Source organism: Typopeltis vanoorti, chromosome 12, assembly GCF_054136105.1.
Source record: "Typopeltis vanoorti isolate ZY-2024b chromosome 12, IOZ_Tvanoo_1.0, whole genome shotgun sequence".
In the NCBI taxonomy this organism is placed as follows: domain Eukaryota; kingdom Metazoa; phylum Arthropoda; class Arachnida; order Uropygi; family Thelyphonidae; genus Typopeltis; species Typopeltis vanoorti.
In genome coordinates, this window is record NC_143560.1 from 101,132,575 (window position 1) to 101,147,796 (window position 15,222).

Below are 15,222 nucleotides of genomic sequence, written 5' to 3' on the forward strand. Positions count from 1 at the left end.
GAATATAACATTTTGTATTTATTGTTCAGAAAGATCTCACCAGTTTTTGTCTTTTTTGTTTCAGTCACCCCTATTATGTCGATCTGGTACTTATCTAATTCCTCTGCTAGCTCCATTTCTTTGCCATTCAGGCTTCTTATGTTGATAGTACTGATCTTTAACTCTGGTGATGTTGAGTTGGGGTGTGTTTTCAGATTTGTTCCAGTAGCTGACTTTTTGCTGTTCACACTGGTTCCCTGGTGAAAACAACGGGGGCCTTGTTTAACCAGGCGACGCCCCAGCCGGCATGAAATTTTGTCATGTTGTACTATCATTTTTTATTTTGGTTTAACCAATAAGAATACAATTTGGTCGGCTAAATCCCAAATTGTCAGCCCATCCTCGTTCGTTCAGTATCCAAGTAGATACCCAACAGGGTGCACCATGAGAAGGTGAGGATTGGACATTAGGTCAGAAGCATGGTCGGTTCTCCGCATTCCTTTAAAGTCTATGTGGAGGTCTCCTCTCAGTTATATAGCGGCATAATATGTTCTGAAGAAAACTCAAAAATTCACTACTGCAAACTATTCACTAATAACTACAGTAGATAGGAATTTCAACAAACATCGAGCATAATCATTCAGGGAGCTGCAGAAAGCAAGTTAAAATTTTATAATAGTTGTTCATATTAAATTTTGTTGCATGATAGCTGTGATTGGCAGTGGCATTTGGTTCAGTTCAGATTGTACATTAATTTCTGTGCATTTCTTTGCATGTGGCTTTAAGAGTGAATAAAATGGTGGGAAGAGAAATCAGTATAAAAGATAACGTAAGCAGTGTAGATTTTTCAAAAATGGTAAAGTGTCATGAATTCAATATGTGTGTGTTTGGGGAGATGCTATGGAGATGTAGAGAAGATCAAAGTCTTATAAGACTATGAGATGCCTTTGAATGTGAGTGGAAGCAGGCAAAAGGCAGAGCGGGAGATCATGAGAGTGCAACTGGCATGATAACAAGCATTAATGGAAGTGAAAAAGTAACTGAAGAGAAGAAAGAGAAACAAGCATTAATGGAAGTGAAAAAGTAACTGAAGAGAAGAAAGTGGAGTTGATGAAGATGAGGCAAGAGATCAACTCTATGAGGAGTGAAATGAGGAGAATTAGACATTTGAATGGAAGTGTGAGGAAGAATAAAATGAAATATAGTCATTTGAAAGATGTATTAATGATTCAAGAGTAACTCTGTATGGGAATTCAATTATTCGAGGTGTGTTGAGTAAAAAAAGGTGCACAAGGTTTGTTTTTTTTGGAGGAAGAATGAGCCCAGTGATAGAAGCATTGGATGTGAGGAGTAGGCAAGCCAAAGAATTGATAGTGGTAGTATGAATGAATGATTTGGTTGGGAACAAGGAGAACGTGAAGATGGATATCTGGAGATTGTTGAGGAGAGTAAAAGATAACAATGTGGAAGGAAAGGTAATCAGTGTTTTGCCCAGGTATGACAGCAATAAGTTGAGGTCGCAAGCAAAAATCATGAGTGATAGAGCTGTGTGAGAAAGATGCATTTAAATGGTTTTGGTGTGAGTCGGTTGAAGAGATTGTTGCTAGAAGAGAGAGTAATGACTGCAGTGAATAGAAGATATGAGGACATAACAGGTAAGGTGAAGGAGTAGAGAATTAAAGTAGGACTTGTGAATGGAGAAGTGAGTAGTCTGAATGAAAAGAATGAGAGGGCAGGGACAAGACAAAAAGCAAACTGAGGGAGGGAAAGATATCAGGTTGGACAGTGAGATACTATGTGAGAGGTGTGCATGCTGGATTTAGAAGTGAATGTATAAGTGACAAGAAAAGCTTGAGATGGCCTTGAGATATGCAGAGAGTGTGTAAGTCTCGTAAATGTTGTAGGATTGCTGGTAATAGAGAGGAATGGTCAGGGGGAAGGTATGGAGAAGTCACAACTGAGAAGTGTTCCATGTGACTTGTTACAGAACTAGAGGTGAGCTATTATGTTTGTATATGAATGCCAGAAGTATTGGAAATAATGGGAACAAAATTTTTGCATTTGAGGCTCATCCACCTAAAAATTATCAGAATAAGTGAGACATGGTTGGATGAAGAACACATCCTGAAAGGAAAAGAGATGGAAAGATATGATAATTTTCATGAATACACACTGGAAAGAAAAGGAGGAGGAGTACTGTTTATGATAGCAGAGGAGTTATGTCATTTCCCATCTAAGGTGGAGATGGGAATTGGCAAGAGACAAATAGTGGCAGTGGTTTGATGCAGTACAGTGTGAGGTAGAGGTGGACAGGATGAAATATTTAGTTGGTTGTTGCAATAGATCTGGTAATGAAGAGGACAGTGAGAAGGAAATATATAAGCAAATTAGCCCTGGCAAATAAGACAAGGGTATCACTATGGCTGACTTTAATTATGGTAATACAGATCAGAATGAAGAGATGGCATCTGGAAACAAAGAGAATGAATTTCTGAGTTTTGAGAGACATCTACCTTATGAAGTATGTAACAGACTGCACACAAGAATCTTGGGCTTGATGATCTCATCAGAAGATATTATAAGTGAGGTGGGGTGCTTAAGGGTCAAAGCTGTATAACTGAGAGGAGACCTCCACATAGCCTTTAAAGGAATGTGGAGAACCGACCAGGGCTTCTGACCTAATGTCCAATCCTCACCTTCGCGTGGTGAACCCTGTTGGGTATCTACCTAGATACTGAAAGAATGAGGATAGGCTGGCAATTTGGAATTTAGCCGACCAAATTGTATTCTCATTGGCTTAAACCAATATAGAAAATGATGGTACAACATGACAAAATTTCATGCCGGATGGGGACATCGATTGGTTAAACAAGGGCCCCCCGTTATTTTTGCCAGGGAACCAGGGCAAACAGCGAAAAGTCAGCTACTGGAGCAAATCTGAAAGCACACCCCAACTCAACATCACCAGAGTTAAAGATCAGTACTATCAACATAAGAAGCCTAAATGGCAAAGAAATGGAGCTAGCTGAAGAATTAGATAAGTACCAGATCGACATAATAGGGGAGACTGAAACAAAAAAGACAAAAAGTGGCGAGATCTTTCTGAACAATAAATACAAAATGTTACATTCAGGAAAAATGACAATCAAGGAAAAGAAGGAGTAGTCATAGTATTCAACACAAAATACGAGGCTAATCTTCTTGAATGGCAGGCAGTCTCAAGTAGAGTGATGTGGGCAAATATCAGAATGGGGAATTGGACAATGAGACTTACTTGTGGTCTTATTTGTGGTCTTAGTAGAACCTTTTATGGTCCCACAGAAGGTTCTACTGAGGTAGAAGTGGAGAAATTTTTTGATGCTTTAGAAAAAACAACTGACACAATGAAAAAGGAAAAGTTGCTCCTTGTTGGGGATCTAAATAGCAGAGTAGGAAATGATTATGAGGCATACAAAAATATTTAGGGAAAATTTGGAGAAAAGAGCAAAGCTAATAATAATGGCAAATACCTTTTGGATTTCTGCTCAGGACATGGACTGGTTATTACTAACACCATGTTCCAACATAAAAATGTGCACAAATTCACATGGAGAGAAGAGGCAAGGAATACGAAAAGTCTCATTGACTATGTTATTGTTGATAGTGATGTTTTCTCTCTGGTGCAGGACACTAGAGTGTCCAGAGGATTTGAAATTGGAAGTGATCACTATTTAGTCTTGAGCAGGATAAAATTGAATTTCATATTGAAAAGAATAACATGCAAGAAAGTTTTAAAGCGAATAAAAGTTGAGCAGCGCTCAGATGTGAACTGTAGATTAAAATACACAAAGATTACTGAAGGAAAAATGAAAGAGTTTGAGAAGGAACCAAACCTTGGAGATTCAGTGGCAAGCCTTGAAGAAAACCCTGATTGATTCTGCCAGAGAGGCATGTGGTGAGGTTGTCTGCAAGGATAGAAAAATCAGAACTGCATGGTGGACATAGGAAGTAAAAGAAGCAGTGAAGGAAAAGAAGAAAGCATATCAAAAATTCCTGGCAAATAAGTCAGCTTTTGCTCTTAGAGAATACAGAGACAAATGTAAGAAAATGAAACACTGTGTAAAACTAGCTAAACAAAAGTAATGGGAGGACTGTGGCAAGAACATAGAAAAAAAAATATCAAGATGGTGGCATGATATTCTGGAGGTTGTTGAAGAAGCTTAGAAAGGAGGAAAGAGTGCTGTAAAATTAGTTAGAGATGATAAAGGTGACATGAAAACAGGAGAAAAAGATATAATTGAAGTATGGAGTAATTACTTCAAAAAATTACTAAATGAAACAAGCAGTAATAGCACAGTGGTAAAAAACATTCAACAGGCATACAGTCAGGAATACATATCCATACCTGAAGTAGAAAAAGCCATTAAAGGCTTGAAATGTGGAAAGGCAGCAGGAGTAGATGATATTTGACCAGAAATGCTGAAGTATGGAGGTATAAAAGTCTTACAGTGGCTGCACTGCATAGTTCAGAAAGCCTGGACAGAGGGACGAATTCCCGATGATTGGAGTAGAGCTCTAATAGTACCCATATATAAAAAGAGAAATAAAACTGAATGTGAGAATTACAGAGGTATTTCCCTACTGAGTGTTCCTAAGTGTGCATGAGAAACGGTTGAGAAGAATTGTGGAAGAAAAGCTTGGTGAAGAACAAGCTGGATTCAGGCAAATAGAGGCTGTCAGGATCAGATCTTCACTTTATGACAAATAGTTGAGAAAGCATGGGAATATAACAAAGATCTGCATTTAAGTTTTGTCGATCTGGAACAGGCATATGACAAGGTGCCAAGAGAGAAGCTATTCAATACACTACAGTTATATGGTGTAAGATTTGCAAGATTGCCTGACTAAATTGAATAACTGTTGTAATGGATATGAAATTCAGTATAAAAAAGACAAAGACAATGAAAATAGGTAGAATTGTTGAAAAGGTCAACTGTGTTGTGAACGGGGAACCTGTGGAACAAGTAAAACATTTCAGCTACTTAGGCACAATTTTTAGTGAAAATGGTAAATTATTTATGGAAATAAATCTGGTATGAATCAACAAAGCTGGTATGGTAGGCAGTCAATTGAATAAATTCATATGGAATAAGAGAGAAATTAGTCGGAACACTAAATTAGCTGTATACAGGACAGTGTTCAAACCAGTTTTAACTTAAGGATCTGAGAGCTGAGTCAGAAGTAAAACACTTGATCAAAGACTAGAGACCGCAGATGAGAGTCCTGAGAACGATTAAAGGCATGAACAGATGGCATCAATGGCAATATCATATTAAAAACGAGGATATTATGAAAGAACTTGACATTGTCAGCATCCAGGAATGCATTAGCAGAGCTAATCTCAGGTGGTGTGGTCACTTAAACAGAATGGGAGAGGAAAGATTAGCAAAACAAGTCTTCTCTGCCAGGTTGGCAGGAAAACGACCCAGAGGAAGACCAAGATATAGGTGGATTGATATGGTACAAAGTGCCTTAGACGATAGAAATATAAGATCTGATAATGTTGGAGTCTTGACAAGTAATAGACTGATTTGGAGGAAAATTGTAGATAGGAAGTTAGTAATGATGTAAATTTTTCATGTAGTACTATCATATCCTATACACCTCTTAAGGGTACATGTCAGGAATTTGATTATGATGAGGTGGCAAATCTTCCTCAAGTTGATAAAAGTGACCATGAAGTGATCACTTGGGTAATGGTGGTCGGCCATATGAGGACTACTCTGAGAAAGGGATATATGTGGAACTATAAGGCTGGTACTTATGGCAAACTGAGGAGATAGCTTGCATCTATATCATGGAATGAGATTAGATGGGAAGAAGATCAAAGATGCTTGGGAACTATTCAGGAACTATTGGCAGAAGCAATGCCTAAATATAATCCAAAGGTCAGGAAGTTAAATAAGCTATGTGTAAAATGGATGACTGGGTTGAAAACAGCAACACTCTCTTTGATGGACTGCATAGGCTAGTTAAAGGAAGATCTTCTTTTAGCTATTAGCATATTCATTATAACAAGGTGACAAATGCACAGGACAAGAGAGATGAATACACAGTGCTATATTTAGATTTTGCAAAAGCTTTTGGTAAATTGTCACGTGACAAACTGGTAAATAAATTGGATTGGATAGGATTAGATAACAGATTGGTGTGCTGGATTGGAGATTTGTTTGATAGGTATTATTATTAGCAAGTTTTGTGTATATGGAAACAATATCCCAGAAAATGAAAGCAGCTAGTGGCATGTATGCCCCAAGGATCTGTTTTAGCGCTGTTGATGTTTAATTTGTATGCTAATTACACTATGGAAAGTTTAAATGGTAATATCCAGTTGTTTGCAAATTATGCAAAGTTGGGAAGAACTATGAGGAGTAGAGCAGTTTTGCAAGAGGATTTGAACAGACTGATTGAATGGGAAAACTACTGGGATTATCATTTCAATGTTGCAAAGTGTAAGGTTTTAAAATTCAGGAAGCAGAGATGGAATGCAGAGTATGCAGTTGGTGGGGAGATAACCTGAAGTTTCAAGAACACATTTCTAAAATTGTAAGGACAGCACAGTGGATTATGGCAATAATGTGGAGGATACAGACATGTAGAAATAAGGATGTTCTTGTTCCGCTGTATAAAACTTTGATCAGGCAACAGTGCACTGCTGTGCATAGATCTGGTAACTTGTTTTCAAAAGAATGAAGAAATAGTTGAGATAAAAAATACAATAAAAGGCTAACATGAACTAAAACATTACTAAAAGACAGAACATGTAGGAACTGTTACAATATAAGTTAAAAACAGAAACCACGTGGTGTGGGAGCTGGCGCATGTTGACTATTGTTCAATGATGCATGCCAGACAGTTGGCTGAAAAATTTAAAGTCTGATGTGCAAAAAGATCTAATAAGCAATTTTCAAATATCACACAGGATCATTTCTTGGTTCCTATTGAATGTGCCTTGTGAACAGATGACCATAGCAGATTCTTTTATGTTGAAAGAAGTGAAGTTGTCTTCTGTGTAAGACATACAGTCTTATCCCATTCAATGTTATGATGAGTGTGGGAGAAGTGAAAAGGCCCACGCTGTCTTCTCTGTTGTTATTAATGTCTCCAATAAGCTCTTTCTGTCTAATTTCCAAACTCTAGATGTGTTCCCTATATAAGAAAGCCACAAGAACATGAAACATTATAAACTTCGGGATGTTTGCTGAAAGGGTTGGTCTTTAGATGAACACAATAAACTTTGTATAATCAAAATGGAAAGCTGTTTTTATATCATGAAATATGAGGAGACTGGCGATCTTGAGAAAAAGTCTACCAATATACAGGATGGAAACAAAAGTTCTGCAGAGAATGTTGGGATTTAGTTGTGGAGAATGAGTAGAGATATCTTAATTTCCAAAAAAATCAAAGGAGGTTTTCTCTTTTAGTGTATACTGCAAGCCCACTCATACAGATCGTTATCTACACTCATCCTCCTTACACCATATATCATAAAAACTAGGTATTATATATATGCTCAAAAAAAGGGCAATCTCTATCATAAGAAATGAAGAAAACTGAAAAAAAAGAATTAGTCTCTACTCGAACTACTTGTGAGCAATGGGTATTCTAAGAAAATGGTAAGAAAAACACTATTTTCTACTCATGTATCACAACCAAATCATTGTCTCCATTGAATGGAATAAGAGATCCATACCTTACATATAAGACAACTTCACTTCTTGCAACATAAAATAATCTACTATGGTCATCTGTTCACAAGGCACACTCAATAAGAACCAAGGAATGATCCTGTGTGATATTTGGAAATTACTTGTTTAATCTTTCCACATGTCAGACTAACTTTTCAGTCAATCTTGCACACGCCACTGAACAATAGCCAACCTATGCCAGCTCCCACACTCCATGTAGTTTCCATTTTCAACTTATATTTTAATGGTTCCTACATGTTCTATATTTTAGCAATGTTTTAGCTCATGTTAGCCTTTTATTGTATTTTTTTATCCTAACCCAGATGAAGCCAAAAGTACCTGCAGCAAAACTAGACTGTTATAATTTTTTCATATTATTACAGCCAAATAAACCCAATGCATTTCTCCTTATAATAAAATGACATACTGCTTTGGAACAGTCTCCTTAATCACTGACAGAAGTATGCTAGTTTTCAATAGTTTATTCTTTGTATTTGTTTGCTGAATTAATATTTGATAGTTATAGTTAACAATGGATTGATTTACTATTCTTATTTAATCAATAAAAGTTGTAAAATAACTTTTACTGAGTAGTATACATAAATCAAAAGAATAATAAAAACACTTGAATGGGACAAGAGCCAAGTTGTTTACAATACACAGTCACTGTTATTTTTCCCTTTTCAAGGAAACTGAGGGATCCACACTGCATAAATAATATGTTTGTTCTAATGCTCCTGCTGATATGTTTAAAGTACAATTCCCACAGCTATTTGCATAAATATTTTCTTTTAAACTAATCACACATTGCCAGTTAGATAAATATACTAGTAAGTTTAATTAGAATTTACTGCAGAACAGATGATAATATGAAATAAAAGCAATTATTGTATTTGCTGTTTGATTCTGATTACATTATAAGAATTCAATTTTTTTCTATATTATAATATAGAAACATTTTGTGGTTTTTCCCCATCATCGTGAACTCATGTCATAATGAGCTTTGACTATAATAATACACATATTAAAAATACAGAAATAATAAACAATTAGATTTCAGAATGGAATATTAAACATTCTGAACTATTATGACTATTTTGTTATTTTTTAAAATTTCTGTTCATTTTCCACACAGTGATTATTTATATTATACAAAAACATTTATTTTGAAGAGAATAAAATATATCGACATACCTTTCCTTTCCAAATCTTTCATTTCTAAAATATCACTCTTCAGTTTTAGCTTCAATATTTCTCGACACAGTTCATCTCTATTAAACAAAATCATAACTAAGCAAGTGAATTTTATATACATGTGTCAAAGAGAAAAAGAAGAAATGGAAAAGGAGGAAAAAAAGAAAAGAACAAATATAACATGAAGCTAAGACAGCTTCGTATTAAGTGAAGTACAAAGAAAGAGAAGGGAAGAAGGAAAAGAAAACAGTAGCAGGAAAATTCAAATGGCTAGTTTATCCTCATTAAGTCTTTTGACAAAGGAAAAATAAAAATACACAGTAACTGAAACTAATTTAAGTCAAATTCCAGTTTAACAATAGGTTATCAACTCTTGCCAGGGCACAGGCTAGGCCAGATATATAAATCTCTTGCCAATGATTTACATCCCCCTCCCATTCAAGATTTTATTTCCTATAGGGAGTAGGTGAGGCTGATGTTCAAAAATATAAAAAATAAACTAAATACATATTTGGTATAAAAGTAAGGTAAATAAAATAAATGCTTGATAATTCTTTGAGTTGAAACATCCAGTTTCAAACATCCTGGCATTTACAACATTCCTTGTTCGTGAGGTTTTAATTATGTAGGACAAACCTCCAGAAGTTTGGAAATAAGAAAAAAGAACACATCGGAGACGTTAATAATCACAGAAAAGATAATTCCGGGTTAGCCCTTCATTTCTCGAATACCAATCACCACATTGAATGGGACAAAAGTTCTATGCCATATTTAGAGGAAGACTTTCGGTTACGAAAGTCTTCCTCTTTCGTAATCCATTCAAAATGCAGCCTCAATAGGAACCAAGGGATAATCCTTGCTGACATATGGAAGACCCTCATAAGATCACTTAGCACACCAGAATTCAACTTTTCTGCAAATTACAGAATACACTTGCATAACAATGTCTGACGTCATACAAGCTCTATTAGTTTGATGTAACGCATCTTTTGAATTTGTATAATGTTTAGTACTCATTTATGTTTCTTTCTTCACCTGTTTGAAGCTGTTTTTTATCACCTTATGTATGCCCAGATGAAGCCAACAGTCACGTTAGTAAAACTATTCGGCTTAATTTGTTATTAAAATCTTCAGCCAATATATCCCAGTCTAATTTTATTATTAAATTAAAATTATATTTATTTTGGAATTAGGAGGTCTTTAAGAATGTGATTTGTTTCAGTTGGTTTTTCCCCCCAAGATAGCTGTTCAGAAAAGATTTCAACAAATTCTTTCTTTCTTCTTGTCCTCTTACAAAAAAAAAAAACAGATGTAAAGGTCTTGTGAGAATCATACATACACATGCTGATATACACAAATTATAAAAAGAAGTACCACTTATTTAAGAAAGAATTAGAATTAGAATAATAATGAATTGCATGAATTTCATGCAATTCATTAACATGAAATCAACATAAAAAGATAATTTTTTGTAGACAGATTCCAGTAATGAGACCATATTTTAAGATAAATAATGAATTTAATAAAACTAAACAAATATAATCTTACAAGTTTCATAAGTCATCAGCCTTACATCGTCAGTAGTATTAGCAAATGTTGCACAAAAAATAAACTAGAAACAATTAATTACACATATGAGATGTCATCAAAACCACAGATGTCATAAGTAACCAGAATAAATGCTAAATTAATTACTGTATACATGTTGGAACAATGCTAATTGCTATGGCTGCTGTCAATTCTATAGCATTACATTTGGAAGATGAGATGAGACAGAAAGTGGAGGAATGATGGTTGCCAATTCACTCAAACAGCAACCATTGAAGTACCTGTAGACACAGTGCTGAAACACTGTGTCTGTGAGAATATGTAAGAGAGGAATCAAGAATTTGTGTCAAGGATTTTAAGGGAAGTTTTAGGTGCTCCACCCCAAACAAGTGACCAGTATTCTAAGCATGGGCAGATTTAGGATTTGTATATACAGCAATCCCTCGATTAGCGCGCCTAATGCGTTCTTTAAAACAGGCGCATTAATCGAATATAATAACCTATGGGAAAAAGTATAATTTGTTCCTCAAATTTCTTTTTTGAACCTTAATTCTTTTATAAAATTAAAGGAAAACCATGAAGCTGAATGACAATAAAACTTATTCAGAATAAATATTTTATTATTCTACTTCTTAACAAAGAATTGAGCTAACATAGTTTGGTGGGCATTTTGTTTCTTTTTTTCATACAACCAATGGTATGGCCCTATTGCCTCTTCTACTCTTTTGCAAATTTTACTGCTTCTCTCTTCATTAGGGTCAGCCTCTAAGCACTGCTGCTTAAAAACTTCAATTGTACGAAAAATATTTTCAAATTGTTTCTGTGAAATCTCTTTTGGCTGACTATTAGTGGTTAAATTTTCTTCATATTCTTCAGGATTTTCCCGCTGTGCATCTAAATTTAGCAGGTCACTCAATTCTTCAGAATGATATTTAATTAACTCTTGGATGTTATCAATGAAGGGAAGAAATGAAGAATGTATGAGTTGGTCGCCAACATGCGAAATCACGTGCTTTATAGATAAAATTTCCCAACTGTTATACAATACAAACAAAATAGTTACCACTTTAAAAACTACATGATCATAAAAGAGAAGTTAATTTTCCGACGTATAATAATAAACAACTCATCCCAGAAGACAGATTAATTACCCTATTATCAGAATGGATTCTCCTTTTTGTGACATGCGCAGAAATGTCGAAAGGTGGTCTTGAAACTGTGGGCATACGACATAAATTTTTTTGATAAAAATTTGGAACATAGTATACATAGTGTACATGGAAGCAGTGTAGTATGCCATTAAAAATAACTTTGTAAAATGTTTTTTTTTGTTATTATTGTTCCGGGCAACTCCAAGGAGTCGACAGCCTCATCGAGGGAGGCACTAACACCATGTCAAGAACAACTATTCGACATTCACACAGTATCTATCATATCTTGCCTTGAACTCATTCACGGTCGTAGCACCCACAACAGACTCTGAAAGCTTATTCCACTCATTCACTACTCTCCAAGTAAAAAACCTAGCTCTAACACCCTTCTCAATCACGCTCTTGCCCAGCTTCCATTCATGGCCCCTAGTCATATTTTCAAAAATATCTTCTGGATCAATCTTATAGAAACCTTTCAGTAATTTGATGTCTCAATCATATCACCCCTCCTTCGCCTATCGACTGATTTCTGCAACCCACAAATCTTCAACCTATTCTCATAAGGTTCATTCCACAGACCTGCTATCATCTTGGTCACTCGTCTCTGGATCCTCTCCGCTTCCTCCCCATCATGAAGAAACCCTGGTGCCCATAACTGGGCACAGTAGTCCAGATGGGGTCTTATCAAGGCTCGATACAGAGGAACAACAACTTGTTTGTCTCTGCATGTTAAAGTATTTTTCAGAAGCCAAGTGATTTGGTGAGCTGTTTTAGTCACTTTTGCAATGTGCCCCCTAAACTTCAATTCCCTATCCACCAACACTCCCAAATCCCTGGCCTCATCAATCTCCTGGAGTACGGTTCCACCAATGCGATATACTGCTGCTATTCTTTTCACCCCAAAGTGCATAACCTTACACTTTGGCACATTAAATTGACATCCATTTTTCCTAGCCCAGTCCTCCAAACTATACAAATCACCCTGTAAAATTTTACATCTTGTGCACTCATAATTGCTCAACCCAACTTTGCATCATCAGCAAACAAGTGAACACTTCCTCTCAAATCCTTTCCTATATCATTGATGAACAAATTGAAAAGCAGTGGTCCAAGAACAGAGCCCTGTGGCACTCCACTAGTCACAAGCCGTCTTTTAGACTCCACTCCTGCATAAACCACTCTCTGGTATCTCTCCTTCAACCACCCTCCTATCCATCTCACCAACTATATCTATCCCCATCTGCTCCAGTTTACTGATTAGGGTTCTATGTGGTATCCCATCAAAAGCCTTGGCAAGGTCCAGTAGTATTACTGTAAACCCATTACCCCTATCCAGTTCAGCTGTCACTGTGTTATAAAATGTGAGCAAGTTACTAAGGCATGATCTACCCTTCACAAAACCATGTTGTCCCCCATACAATATCCCATTTTCATCTATCCAATCCTGTATTCTTTTCTTGACTAATTTCTCTAAGACCTTGACAATGATTCCTGATATGCTAATTGGTCGGTGATTTACAACAGCAGTCTTGGAACCACCTTTATGCAGTGGAACTATTTTCCCCTCTTTCCACCCCCTCGGGACTCAAATTAAACCCAGACCCGAGACTCAAATTAAACAAAATGGTCAAGGGTACTGACAATTCTTTAGTTGCTTCTCGTACAACACGAGCTGGTATACCATACAATCCCACAGATGTATTGACATTGAGGTTATGCAATAGACTACACACCTCCACTTCATTCACCACAATTCCCATATAATCTACTGGTACATTCGTTTCTGCAATGTCACCACCTGGATGATATATTCTTGCAAAGTGCTCACTCAGTAACTCAACTATATCAACTGATTCAGTTACCTCCCTACCATTGGCATTCTTTAAAATCATTCTGCCATGTACATTTTTCCTTTTACTTGCTACATATCTAAAAAACTGTTTAGGATTCTCTTTAGCCTGCATGGCCAATGTTCTTTCATAATCCTTTTTTGCTTTTCTTACCACATTCGTTACCCTTCTGGCCTGCGCTTTATATCGTTCGTGTGCCTGCCGGTCACCTTTCTCCTTAAATTCCCTCCATAGTTGTTTCTTTTTTTGCAGCTCAAGCTTAATGGTGTTATTCATCCATTTAACCCCTAGTTGATTTATTATTCAGACTCTAGGTATACAATTAGCCATTGCTTCATGCAAACACTTCTTAACTACCTCCCATGCACTATCAACTTCTAGTCCTTGCAGTTGTACATGCCATGGCACTGAACCAATCAAACTCCTAAGCTTGTCATACTTTCCAGCCCGATAATTCCACATGTACCCTGTCTTAATTGAAAATTCTAAACCTTTAGCCACCTCCCAAGTCAAGACCCTATGATCACTCTCACCGATTGGTGGCAATGTGGTCATATTTGTTACAGCCAAATCCACAGATGTAATTACTAGGTCAAGCACTCTCTGACCCCTAGTATTTTCCATTACATGCTGTCGCAGACAGTTATCCCTTAATAACCGTATAAAATCCAATTCCTTCCTCCCGTGTGTCCTCTCCTTATTCCAATCAATGCGACCATAGTTGAAATCTGCCATAATAATTACCCTCCTTCCACTCATTTCTTCTATTTGCTTGTGCATACTGTCACCACCATCTTTTCCATCACCTGGTCTATAGCAGCACCCAATTGTATATTTAGTTCTGCTAGCCACAATCTCACACCAAATGGCCTCAAATGTACTCTTTTCTCTATCCTGCAATTCAACTTCTATTCTCCTTGGCTGCAGCTCATCAGCTATCATCAACAATACTCCTCCCCCCATTTTATTCTCCCTGTCATTCCTGAACACACTATACCCATCACATTCAATCCCACTAGCTATACCATCTACAGTCAGCCATGTTTCACTAATACCAATAACCTGTAGTCTGGAAGTGCCAACCATGGCCAAAAACTCTTCCTTCTTGTTCCTAATACTCCTAGCATTAGTGTACAGGAATTTAAGACCCCCATTAGCCCCAACCCTACCTTGATGCCATATATTAACTATCCCACTCTGATTTGTTGTCCTTATTTTCTCAGGCATATTATATTCATTCTTACATTCAACTGCCTCCCTAAGGACTGTAGTATATCTACTTCCCCCCCTCATAAATCTAGTTTCCCTGAATTTGCACATCCACCACATTCAGCAACACTTTCTCAAGTCTTCTTACACCGTAACCATTCAAATGCAAGCCATCCATCTTATATAGATCCTTTCGCCCATCGAACTCACTCCACACATCCACAAATTCCACACCACTCGTCATACATAACCCACGCATAAAGGCATTCGCAATTATGGCCCTCCTTTTAAACATTTCACTGTCATACCGTGGCAAAAGACTAATCATTCTAACTTTCTCACTCTTTTCTTTTGCTACCTCAAACAATTCATTCAGGTCTTCTATCATTTCCATTTTGTCTCCTTTCAAATCATTTGTACCTGCTACAACAATCATTTCTTTCACCCTTTCCTTTTGCTCTCTAATAGATTCAGTTACATCCTTTATGGTCGCACCAGGTTGGTACGATTTTGTCAAATCCTCTACTATCACACCTCGTACTAACGATTCTCCATACAGCACTC

At 36.6% G+C, this 15,222-nt stretch overlaps 1 protein-coding gene across 2 annotated transcripts in view; it reads right to left on the minus strand.

The window, feature by feature from the left end:
* Positions 1-15,222, minus strand: part of ave (sterile alpha motif domain-containing protein aveugle) — an 84,072-nt gene that overhangs the window by 18,166 nt on the left and 50,684 nt on the right. For both annotated transcript variants that reach the window (XM_090401133.1, XM_090401132.1), the window contains exon 5: positions 8,901-8,977. In XM_090401133.1, coding sequence (XP_090257259.1) covers positions 8,901-8,977 — 77 coding nt within the window. The remainder of the gene's footprint in view (positions 1-8,900; positions 8,978-15,222) is intronic.